General features: G+C 37.7%; 1 protein-coding gene across 6 annotated transcripts in view; it reads right to left on the bottom strand.

Annotated features, from left to right (window-relative positions):
* Positions 1 to 12,922, bottom strand: part of Rabep1 (rabaptin, RAB GTPase binding effector protein 1) — a 96,339-nt gene that overhangs the window by 33,039 nt on the left and 50,378 nt on the right. For all 6 annotated transcript variants that reach the window (XM_042680638.1, XM_042680640.1, XM_042680637.1 and 3 more), the window contains 2 exons: positions 9,735 to 9,854; positions 3,332 to 3,467 (listed from right to left, as the gene is read on the bottom strand). In XM_042680638.1, the coding sequence (XP_042536572.1) occupies positions 3,332 to 3,467; positions 9,735 to 9,854 (256 nt within the window). The remainder of the gene's footprint in view (positions 1 to 3,331; positions 3,468 to 9,734; positions 9,855 to 12,922) is intronic.

Below are 12,922 nucleotides of genomic sequence, written 5' to 3'. Positions count from 1 at the left end.
GCGCTGTGGCTCAAGCGGTAGAGCACTCGCCTTGAGCTGAAGAGCACAGGGACAGAGCCCAAGCCCAGAGTTCAATCCCCAGGACCGACCAAAAAAAAAAAAAACAACCAAGAATCTAAACTCCACTTCAGAGTAACTTCTTGCCTATAGCCAGAAGCTCACACATGTAATCCTAGTTTCTCAGGAGGTTGAGATCTGAGGATTGTGGCTCAAAGCAGCCCAGGAAGGAAAAGCCGTGAGACTCTTAACTCCAATTGGCTAACAAAGTGCCAAAAGTGAAGTGGGGCTGTAACTCAAGTGACAGAGCCATAGCCTTCAGGTCCTGATTTCAAGCCCTAGGACTAGCATGTGCACATACTCGCGTGTGTGCACACACACGCACACGCGCGCAAACACACACACAAACACACACAAGAGTAACTTCTTTCATCTATGCACAGTGGGTGTTCATGACTGAGACAGGAGGACTATATGAGCCTACAAGTTTGAGACGAGCCTGAGTAACATCATGAATGATGAAACACCATCTCAGAAAAGAAAAAAAAAAGGATAATTTAAGGAATGTAACTACCATCAGATTCTAGAACAAAAGGAATTGCCAATTTTCATTGGTGATGCTGCTGCATTCTAACACACTTTCCACACAGCTCCTATAACAGGCAGTTGCAGTAAACTGGTTATATACCCAGCACCCCTGAGCAAGGCTGAAAGTGACACTACTGATCTGTTTTTATCTGTCTTCATTTAAAGACACTGTTTTTTGGTGTGATTGATTAGTATAGAAATTATTCCTTTTCTATTTTCTTTTCACTTTAATTAACATTCTTGGTAACTTTTCTCAGATTTATTAGAAAAACTTAATAGTCTCAATGACTTTCACTATTTCTTTCTTTCTTTTCTTTTTTTTTTTTTTTTTTTTGTCGGTCGTGGGGCTTGGACTCTGGGCCTGGGTGCTGTCCCTCAGCTCTTCAGCTCAAGGCAAGAGCTCTACTGCTTGAGCCACAACACCTCTTCCGGTTTTCTAGTGGTTTATTTGAGAAAAGAGTCTCACAGAGTTTCCTGACTGGACTGGCTTGAACCGTGATCCCCAGATCTCAGCATCCTAAGTAGCTAGGATTACAGGCATAAGCCACCGGCACCTGGTGTGACTTTCACTATTTCTAAAAGGGTTTGGGGTATAAAGTTTGAAGAGAAATACTATTTCTTTTGGACACCCATTAGTATAGGATAAGGCTACAATAGCACATTTGAAACTTTTCCTGAAGCTCATATAGACACTCAAAGATTGAATTATTTTCACTTTTATGAAATAATTTTGTAAGCTATCATTTCAGGTTTCTTTTGGGGGGAAGGGGAGTTAACCCATATGTAAACCAAAATTATAACTATATTTTCCACAGTATTTTATATATTTTAAATATTCATTGTAGGGGCTGGGTGCTGATACCAGCTCAACCCTATAATCCTAGTTACTCAGGAGGCTGAGATCTGAGAGTTGAGATTCAAAGCCAGCAGAAAAATCTTTGAGACTCTTATCTCCACCTAACCAGGAAAAAGTTAGAACTAGCTCAAGAGGCAGAGCACCGCCCTGAGTGAAAAAGAAAACAGAATACTAGACCTGGGGTTCAAACCCCAGTACCAACCACTCACATACACACACATAATAAGATAGATAGATAGATAGATAGATAGATAGATAGATAGATAGATAGATAGATAGATAGATAGATAGATAGACAGACAGACAGACAGATAGCTATCAACACGATTCAGATCCTACATATTAAAATGTTGCTGGTATAATGTGAAACAAATACAAGATTTTGCCAGATACCAGTGGCTTGCTCATCCATGTAATCCTAGCTATTCAGGAGGCTGAGACCTGGAGATATAGATTTGAAACTAGCCCAAGCAGTAAAGTCCAAGAAAGTCTTTCTTATCTCCAATTAAGTAGCAAAAAGACAATGCTAGAGGTATGGCTCAAGTGGCAGAACACCAGGTGAGCCTAAGGCCCTGAGTTCAAAGCCTGATGCTAGGAAAAAAGCATACAATTTTAAGAGGTCCATATATTTAAATAAGGTTGAAAAAATTAGATTTTCATCATCCTTTAACCAAAATTTTCCCTTTCTATTGTAAAATTTAGTAAATAAACCATAATAGTATAACAAACCATATTTATGACCAATAGAAATCAAAGATGCTTTCGTATTTTACCAGTTGTTACAGATATCTTAATTTATGTTTATCAGTACTTTAATATAAGTAATTATTAAAACTTTTGCTACACCTTGTTATTTATGTACTATGAAAACTTCTGAGTGCTGGTAGCTCATACCTGCAATCCTACTCAGGAGGCTGAGAGCTGAGGATCAAGGTTCAATGCCAGCCCAGGCAGTCAAGTCCAAGAGACTTCCTAACTAACCCACAAAAAGCCAGAAGTAGAATGGTGGCTCAACCTTGAAAAAAAGCTAGGGGACAGTGCCAGACCTTGAGTTTTCAAGGCCTAGTTCCAGCACACCCAGCACACATGTGTACACACACACACACACACACATTAAAAACATACTTGAATTTTCTTTTTAATTTCGTTTTAATCTTTTTAAGTTTGGTAACTGCTTTAGGAAATACAGAGTCAATTTGTCATTATATTAGACTACTGAAATCAAAACCATCTCTTAAAAAACAGGTGTATTAAGCTAGGCATGGCGGCTATTGCCTGTAGTCTTAGCTATTTGGGAGGACAGAAATTGGGATCACTGACATTCAAAGTCAATGCTGACAAAAAGTTATCAAGACCCTCATCTCAGCCAGTACAAGTCAGTGTGGTGACAAGTAGCTGTGATTCCATGGGAAGATCATAGTCCACACTGGCCAGGGGTATGGCTCAAGTGGTAGAGCACCTGTCCAGCAAGTAAAAAGCTAATTTCAAACTTCATTACACCATCAAAAAAAAAGTGATGCTACACATGGCTTCCAGAATATACTTTGTGCCTCTATTTCACTCTCGATTTTACTAATCCACCTTCACCTAAATGGGAGAATAGACAAAACCAATTTAAACAGAAACTTTCAGCTTAGTAACTTTGTGACACCACATGCCTTGCAAAGTTGTTACAGAGGTCACAGAAGAAATATCTGATACTAACAATCTTAGTCCCCACAGTAATACAGCTGTAGCTCTTCACAAGAACTTTCAAACAGACTACAATGCTTAAAATGAATCAGTAATATATGACACTGGTATTACAGTTTGTTGTTACTAGTCAATACTAACTTTACTTACATAGTCATCTTAGAGACTAAAATTAAAACATACACAACATATATTTACCTTCATGCAATTCTTTGCGCAATTTCTCAGCATCTTCTTGTAGAACAGATTTCTGAGTATTCAAAACAGCAACATACATTTCTAGATCAGTTCTACAAGATTTTTCTGCTTCCAAATAATGATTCAGTTCTTTAACCTGAAAAAAGACACAATTCTATCAAACTGAGAGTTATAAAAATTTTTTGGAGAGAGAAAACATCTCACTATGTATCACATGCTGGCCTTGAACTCATTTGGCCATCCTCCAACTCATAATGCTTCTGCTTCTGCCTCTGCCTCGGCAAGGACTAAGATTACTTAAAAGTTTCTATTTAAAATATAAGTTCAGCGGGCTGGGAAGGTGGTTCAGTGGTAGAGCGCTTGCCTTGCATGCCTGAGGCCCTGGGTTCGATTCCTCAGCACCACATAAGCAAAAAGAAAAAAGCCGGAAGTGGCACTGTGGCTCAAGTGGTAGAATGCTAGCCTTGAGCTGAAGAGCTGAGGGACAGCGCCCAGGCCCACTGTTCAGGCCCCACGACTGGACCAAAAAAAAAAAAAAAAAAAAGATAGGTAGATAGATAGATAGATAGATAGATAGATAGATAGATAGATAGATAGATAGATAGATAGATAGAGATAGAGATAGAGATATATAAGTTCAGCTGGGTGCCAGTGGCTCACACCTGTAATCCTAGCTCCTTGAAGGCTGAGATCTGAGGATTGCAGTTCAAAGCCAGCCCGGGGAAAAAAGTCTGTGAGTCTCTTATCTCCAATTAATCACCAGAAAACCAGAAGTGGTGCCGTGGCTCAAGTGGTAGAGTGCTCACCTTGAGCTGAAGAGCACAGCGACAGTGCCTAAGTCCAGAGTTCAAGTCCCACAACCGACAAATATAAATAATAAAATATAAGTTAAAAAAAACCTTAAAGGTAAGCTCTTGAAAGAATCTTGTATTCACTTTTACATAAATTTGCATGTATAAAAATTAACGTTTATACTTTTTTAAATTTTTAAAAATTTTTTGGCAGTTGTGCAAAGAGTTTTCAATTCCATAGGTCAGGTTATGAGCAACATTTCCAAGTATTAATTATAAAACACAGATGGGCACCAGGACTCACACCTGTAATCCTAGCTACTCATGAGGCTAAGATCTGAGGATCACAGTTCCAAGCCAGCCCAGGCAGAAAAGTCTGTGAGACTCTTAATCTCCAATAAGCTGCTCAAAAAAGCTGGAAGTGGTGCTGTGGCTCAAGTGGTAGAGAACTAGCCATGAACAAAAGAAGCTCTGGGACAGCGCCCAGGCCCAGAATTCAAGCCTCAGGACCAGCCAAAAAAAAGAGAGAAAGAGAGAGTGAGTGAGAGAGAGAGAGAGAGAAACTATAAATCTGAATTTTTAAAAAGCACACATTATATAAAATACAGATTATAGCATAATACTAGGTGTTATCCATAATCCTATCTCCTGACTTAATATAAGTTTTCTTGCTTTTCAAAAACAGTAGTTCTAATTTGAATTTCTAAAGTAATATGCATGTGCCAGTTTTTCAGTTACGTTTCAGTTCATTTCAATGAAAAATACTACTACATTCTAATAACTGTTTTTCTTTGATATCTGGTGAAGTCATTCCAAATTACTTATATTTATTAAATGAAGGATTTGTGACCAACACAGAGGTTCAGAGAAGTTACAGGAGGAAGTCATGATAGGAAAAATAATTGGTGTCATACTTGGGCAAGCATAGAATGCTTTTTATTTTCATTTATTTATTTATTGCCAGTTGTGGGGCCTGAACTCTGAGTCTGGGCGCTGTCCCTCAGCTCTTCAGCTCAAGGTTAGCAATCTACCACTTGAGCCACAGCGCCACTTCTGGCTTTTTTCTTTTTGCTTATGTGGTGCTGAGGAATTGAACGCAGGGCCTCATGCATGCAAGGCAAGCACTTTACCACTGAGCCACCTTCCCAGCCCCATAGAATGCTTTTTAAAATCTCATATTTTCAATAATTCTTTTTGTTGAACAATTTCCTACAATATTCAGAATATTAACAATTCAACCTAATATTTGATATGCTACAACCAAAAAAGGAATACTACCCCAGAAAACCTAGGCCAATTCTTTTCCTGTGTTATATAAATTGTCCATGCTAACCTCCTATCATTTACTTATCATTCTTTTTCAAATGGTTACATCTGATTTAATACTCAAGGTCATTTTCATGCCTTTTATTTTCCTACTTCTTTAAACTTAAACTGGCAGGCTTATCTGACCATAACAGACTAACAGTCAGAGACTAAAATGATTATTTAAGGATCAGTGTAATGTCAGCCAACAAGACACTAAGCCAGCATGGAGAAGTAATGAGTCTTGTGTTTTCTTTGACCTGTTACTAGGTGATGGTAAGGCATCAATAGGGCACATAGAAAATGGTAGTATACAAACCACTAATTCTACCAGCTATTAATGTTATTTTTCTACTCAACTAAAAAAATTGATGAGTTTCTAACATTTGGAAGCTATTGAGAACTTCTGGATGCTGGTGCAAGTAACAGCATAGTATTTGAGATGAGTTCTGCACCCTTAGTGACAAAGAAAAAGAGTGAGGACAAACCACTGAAACTACTTCTTTGGTTAAAATTATCCGAAGATGGGCTGGGAAGGTGGCTCAGTGGTAGAGCGCTTGCCTTGCATGCTCAAGGCCCTGGGTTCAATTCCTCAGCACCACATAAGCAGAAAAAATTCAAAAAAGCCGGAAGTGGCGCTGTGGCTCAAGTGGTAGAGTGCTAGCCTTGAGCTGAAGAGCTGAGGGACAGCACCCAGGCCCAGAGTTCAGGCCCCATGACCGGACCCAAAAAAAAAAAAAATTATCCGAAGAAAGTGGTAGCAAGTCACCTCAGAACCCACTAAACTAGTTATCTGGCAGTCCAATATGATGACAGATGCTACAACTCTCTGGTATTTATCTACTGGGCTTTTTGTCACTTAGGAACTTGGCAATTTTTGTTAATTTTGAGTATTAATTTTTATGAGGTATATGGGTCATAGATATCTCACAGTCTGTAGCTTTTCTTGTGTTGCTACTGAGACTTGAACTCAACTCTTTCATTCTTTCTTGTTCATATTTGGCACCACCTGAGCCATATCTTCAGTCTTCAACCTTTTATAGCACTTGCAGACACTCCACCACTTCTACCTAGGCTTCCTCCCTATTACTTTTTTGTGATTCCTTTTTTTCTTTTTTTTAGGATATCGAAAATCATACTTTAAAGCAATCTGTTCTTTCCCCATTGATTTGTAATGTATATCAAAATCTTCACATACATATAGGTTTATCTTGGAGCTCAATATTCTGTTTCACTGGTCCATTTGTTTATGCAGAAAACAGTAACTGTCTTAATTTTAGTACCTTTACTGTCTCCCCTTCTCCCTTCCCCAACCAGGGGAAGGTAGTACAGAGGGGTGAACTAAGGATATGGTTCTATCTTATTATCTGGTTGGCAGGACAAATCTCCCCAACTTACCTTCTTCAAAATGTTTTCTGGGTATATTTCAAATCTGTTACTTTTCTTTAGAATTCTAAGATGTATTTGTCAAGTTCCTTATTAAATCCTGCTGGATTTCAAATTTATAAATTAATTCTAGGACATACTGCTTTACCATGTTCTATTGGTTAAAGAACATATATACTCAGGTCTCCATTTATATTGCATTCTATAAGTATCTTGCCTATTTGTTCAGATGTATTCTTAGGTAACTAGAAGAATTTTTATTATTGTAAATAAGAGTACTTTATCCCCGTGGCACTCTTTACTTGGATAATACTGGGGTATAGCAACACCTGTTTTCTGTATTAATCTCAGCAAAAAGGCTTTCAATTTGTTGGGCTCTTATTATTCTAATAACCTATTGTACATTCTCTGCGTTTTTTAGACAATCTAACCAGTTCCATTACTTCCTTTCCAGTTTTTGTTTTGTTTTGAGACAGGGTCATGCTACACAGCCAGGACTGGCTGTGAACTCTCCTGGAGTGCTGGGATTACAGGTATACCACCATGCCTACCAGAATTTTTTTTTCATTTTCTCCTTTATGAAATTTATTGGGATGACACTATTCATTATATTTACTATTTTCAAATCTACTGATTTGTAATCATGTCCTATATTTCATTTCTAATGATTTGTCTTTTTATTTTCTTTTTCTGATTAGTCTTTTTTGTTTGTTGTTCTTTTTGGCAGTATTGGAGTTTGAACTCAGACACTGCATTTGCAGGCACTCTACCACTTGAGTTCTCCAGCCCTTTTAGCTTTAGTTATTTTTGGATAAGTCTTGTGTTTTTTGACAGAAAGGGCCCCAGGGCTACAATCCTCCTACCTATGCCTCCCACACAGCTGAGATCACAAGTATCACCACACCCAGCTGGTTAGCTGAGATGGAGTCTTGGTAACTTTTTTGCTAGAGCTCGCCTCAAACTATGATTGTCCCCAATTTCAACCATCTCAGTAGCCAGGACTATGCACCACTGTGCTGGTCCTCTTAATAGCCTTATTAGAGATATGTCTATTGAAATACTCTCATTTTTCATTGTCAATATTTTCTATTGCCTTTTGCTTTTCTATTTAACTAATTTCTTCTCTTGCTTGTATTATTTCCTTCATTTATTTTGTAGTTTTTAAAATAAACTTGAGGTAAGTATTTTGTGATTTTTTTTCCATGAGTATTTTTCTCATTTCTAGTCATCTTGTTTTAACTATCATTCTATTTCAAATGATTAAATAATCTGTGATTAGGAAACTGAATTGACATATCAGTTCTTTAGTATCTGTTGACCTTCCAGAAAAATGTTGACAACATGAAAAGTTTTATGTATCATAAGGTTCAGACATACTACAAAAAGTAAGCTGAAAATAATACTTGGCCCCATGTGCTATCCTAAGTGTTTTGTTTTTTCATTTCTTTGGTACTGTGGTTTGAAATCAGGGCTCTGCACTTGCTAAGCAGGTGCTCGCTCTACCGTGAATATCCTGTGTCTCTATGTACTAACTTGAATGATCCTCATAATATTCTGAGCCAGGCAGGCATATTATCCCTGTTTTACAGTTGAGAAAAACCAGAGCACAGTAAGTAATTTGCCCAAGGTCACTTAGGTTACTACATGCCCACCTTTTTACTACCATGCTCTCCAACTTTGTAAAATACGATATGTATTTCTTGGATAGAGAGAGGGTTTGGTGTGTCTATTAAATCTAAATTATAAACCTGACTTTTCAGAACTCTTATAAAAATACCCTGTTTTCCTACTTGTTCTCCATAAAGGTTAAATCTGCTACTGTAATGGAATTATCAATCTCTTCTTATCCTTACTTTTTAGATATTTTAAGACAATGTAAGGTACATTCAAATTCATGACTGCTTTATTGAATTACTGTTTATAAGATAGAGTCCCTTGTTATCTGTTATTTCATCTTTCCCTTATCCTATTTACTTGCTATTAAACTTGCTTATATGAGTTTGGTTTTCTTTCCAGTTAAAGGTTAGGAGGTGCATTTTTACCTATTCCCTTATTTTTAATATTATCTTGTGGTTTATAAGATGTATCTTTTTTTTTGGGGGGGGGGTCCAGTCGTGAGGCCTGAACTCTGGGCCTGGGCACTGTCCCTCAGCTCGAGGCTAGCGCTCTACCACTTGAGCCACAGTGCCACTTCTGGCTTTTTTCTTTTCACTTACGTGGTGCTTAGGAATCGAACCCAGGGCCTCATGCATGCAAGGTAAGCACTCTACCACTGAGCCACCTTCCCAGCCCCAAGATGTATCTTTTATCAGCAGTATAAAGTTGAATTTTTTAAAAATCTAAGCTAACATTTATTTCTATATTGTTGTTTTATGCTTTTGCTTACCCTTTTTTTCCATTGTTTCCTTCCTTACTGATTGACTGAGGTTAAAATAGTGTTCTACCATTAAGCAAGACCTTGAGTATCCTGTTTTCATTGAACTATTAACATTTTCAATGTTCCCTTAGTATCTTCTCTGTTGTGTCTTTATGGGCCAACAAATTAACCTATAGTACAGCTATATCATCTCTCAAAGATTAAGTTTGAGGCTAGCATCAGAAAACAAAGTCAAGTTTTCAGTTCATTTTCATAAACAGGAAAATTAATGAAACTGAATCTTATATTGGTAAGAAAATGAATATTAACTTTGAAACAAAGTAACCATTAATGATAAGGCATCATTATTATAATTAAAGTATCTATAGGGGAAAAATTATCTTCACTGCAGTTATTTCTGTTATTTTAAATAAGTCCTAAGACAAATAATCTGTTTTTCTTTTTCTTCTATATTTCAAATCCATAGTCTAAATGACTTTCCTCCCTTTGTGATTGTAATTTTGTTGTAGGCATTAGGACAGATATATTACAAGTGTTTCACAACCTTTGAGGCTTCCAACTCTTTAATTTTGTCTTCGGCCTCTGTCAGTTTATCTTTCAAAGCTGCAATTTCCTTCTCCATGGGCATCACAACAGACCGAAGTTTCTCAGCATCCTCTTGAGCCTATGGTTAAAAAGAGTTAAATACAACTTACTCATACATTGTATTTCTAAGAAACTCTTGACTGACCAATGTGCCAAAAATTAATGTAACATAACAGTACTAGGCACTTCACTTTATAATTATTCACAAGTGAATTAAGTTTAATTTTTAAATGGTTCATTACTAGGAATATCAAATCATTAAAATGTTCCCCAATTTTTTCATTTAGAATTTTTTAGTGAATTTGAGAAATTAATTCAATGCAACATGTTTTGAGTTCCTTTTAATTTTTAAAAGATTTTTAAATCAGTATTACATTAGTTACAGGAGGGGGCTTATTATGACATTCATGTATGCATATGACATATCCTATCAACTCATCCTTGATTTTTTTTTATTGTAAAAATACTGTACAGAGGGGTTACAATTACATGGGCAAGATAATGAGTACATTTCTTATCAAGCATTGTAGCCTCCTCCTTTGTTTCCCCTTCCTAACCCTTCCCATCCTCCCCTCCCCCCAAACCCCCAATCCTCCCCCTCCCACCAAAGTTGTAAAGTTCATTTTTCCACATAACGACTTGTACACATCCCTTGATTTCTTAAGTAACAGAGCAAGTGTGTTAGAAAGTATCTCATACATAAAAGCTAGTCTCGCCCTGTTAATGAAAATGAAAATTAACCATAAACACTGAATGTAAATGAGCTTAAACTTACCATAAATTGTTCAACATTGAGAAAATATGATCTATGCCCAAAACAGGAAGGGAATTTTTTTCTCAAAATATATAAAAAGAGGAATTCAATTCGTTTCAGGTCCTTACCAAAGTCATCACCTATTCTGCTTTGAAGTACTATGTGGAAAAGATATGTTAGTTTAAAATATCTTCACAGATAGAACTAGTTTGGGAAGCTTATAAGGTCATTTGACAAGAATCAGCAGAGAAAAAAACAAGGAAGGGAGGAAGCAGAGGATTTATCAAGTTATTTATTAGTACAAATATGAGATTACAACTTCAAATGTTGAACGTTTCTGTTAGCAAACTTTTGAGGGGCACTTTTTAAAATACGGATATATTTATTTTATTGTAAAGATACTGTACAGAGGGGTTACAGTTACATTAGCAAGGTAATGAGCTCATTTCCTATGGAGCATTGTTACCCCCTCCTTTGATTTTCCCATACCATCCCTTTCCTCCCCACATCCCCAGCTCCTCCCTCTCTACCACCCCCCCATCAGGGGCACTTTTTTAAATGATAGAACAAACCCAGACATGGCTGTACATGCCTATGATCTTAACACTCAGAAGGCTGAATCAAGAGAATTTGAAGCCAGCCTAGGCTACATATTAAGTTCCAGCCCAGGCTGAGCTAAAAAAGACCTATGGAAATAAATAAATAAATAAGTCAGAAGGGTCATTAAAAGCAAAGAAACTCTTGAGAAACTCTCACAGCTAAAAGGTGCCTGCAAGTCATTCAGTCTATTAGTGCAATATGATGCCCTGGATTCAATCCTTGAAGTAAAATACAAAACAAACAGAAAAAAATGTGAAAATTAATGTGATCTAAATACAAACAATAGACCTTTAGTTAATAATAATAAATTAGTTTATTTTTCTGAGACCAGAATTCAAACTCGGTATCTGATGCATACATTCATTAGTTGGCACTTTACCACCTGAGCCACACCTCTAACCTAGTATGTTTCTTAATGTGACAAGTATATTATGCTAATATATCAATAAGAAAAACTGGGCATGTAATAGATTAGGAGGAATTCTACTATCTTCATTACCTTTCTGTTAATCAAACTGTTCTAAAAGTTGGGCACTAACTAGTGGCTCACATATGCAATCCTAGCTACTCAGGAGGCTGAGATCTGAGGATCACAGATCAAAGCCAACCTTTTTTTTTTTTTTGGGGGGGGGGGGTGTCATGGGGCCTGAACTCTGGGCCTGGGCGCTGTCTCTCAGCTCTTCAGCTCAAGGCTAGTGCTCTACTACTTGAGCCACAGCACCACTTCCAGCTTTTTACTTTTTGCTTATGTGGTGCTGAGGAATCGAACCCAGGGCCTCAGGCATGCAAGGCTCTACCACTGAGCCACCTTCCCAGCCCTCAAAGCCAACCTTGACAAGATTCTTATCTCCAAATAAACACCAAAAAGGATAGATATGATGGGCTGGGAAGGTGGCTCAGTGGTATAGCGCTTGCCTTGCATGCATGAGGCCCTGGGTTCGATTCCCCAGCACCACATAAGCAAAAAGAAAAAAACGCCGGAAGTGGCGCTGTGGCTCAAGTGGTAGAGTGCTAGCCTTGAGCTGAAGAGCTGAGGGACAGCGCCCAGGCCCAGAGCTCAAGCCCCACAACCGGACTCAAAAAAAAAAAAAAAAAAAAAAGGATAGATATGGAACCGTGGCTCAAGTGGTAGAGCACTTAGCCTTGAGCACAAACGCTCAGGGACAGTTCCAGGCCCCAAGCTCCAGGACCAAGACAAAAAATATATATATAAATGAGTTTTAAAGAATTTATGCACTAAAGTAAGCCAGGCCCAAAGAAACATAGGTCCCATGGTTTCCCTTATTTGCAATATCTAGTATAGGTATGAGTCAAGCGGAAAAAGTCAGATAATGTGATGTTAGGAAAACAAAACCTCAAATATGTATTTTAATGTTTTTGTTTCTTTCATGCATGTGTTTCTAATGCATTTATAAGATTATTTCTTTGTTGCTTTGTATGTCCCTCCCCCACAGTGTAACCCCTGCTTTCACTATATTTGATGTCAGTATAACATGTGGAGGAGACGGGGACAAACAAGTCGTTTAAGGATTCAGGTGGACCTGTTGCAACAATGAGAAGTACAAAATGTCATGTCAAAACTAGCTTTACAATGTCGGTGGGGGGGTGGGGGAGGGGGGGTATGATTGGGTGGGAGGGAGGGGGGAGGCTGGGAAGGGAGGTGAAGGGTAAACAAAGGAGGAGGATGCAATGCTTGGTAAGAAATGTATGCATTATCCTGCCCATGTAATTGTAACCCCTCTGTACAGTATGTTCTCAAATAAAATAAAATAAAATTTAAAAAAAAAAAAAAA

Source organism: Dipodomys spectabilis, unplaced genomic scaffold (assembly GCF_019054845.1).
Source record: "Dipodomys spectabilis isolate Male_0828 unplaced genomic scaffold, ASM1905484v1 ptg000062l, whole genome shotgun sequence".
Taxonomy (NCBI): domain Eukaryota; kingdom Metazoa; phylum Chordata; class Mammalia; order Rodentia; family Heteromyidae; genus Dipodomys; species Dipodomys spectabilis.
The sequence above is the reverse complement of the archived record's forward strand: the minus strand, read 5'-3'. Positions and strand labels throughout refer to the sequence as shown.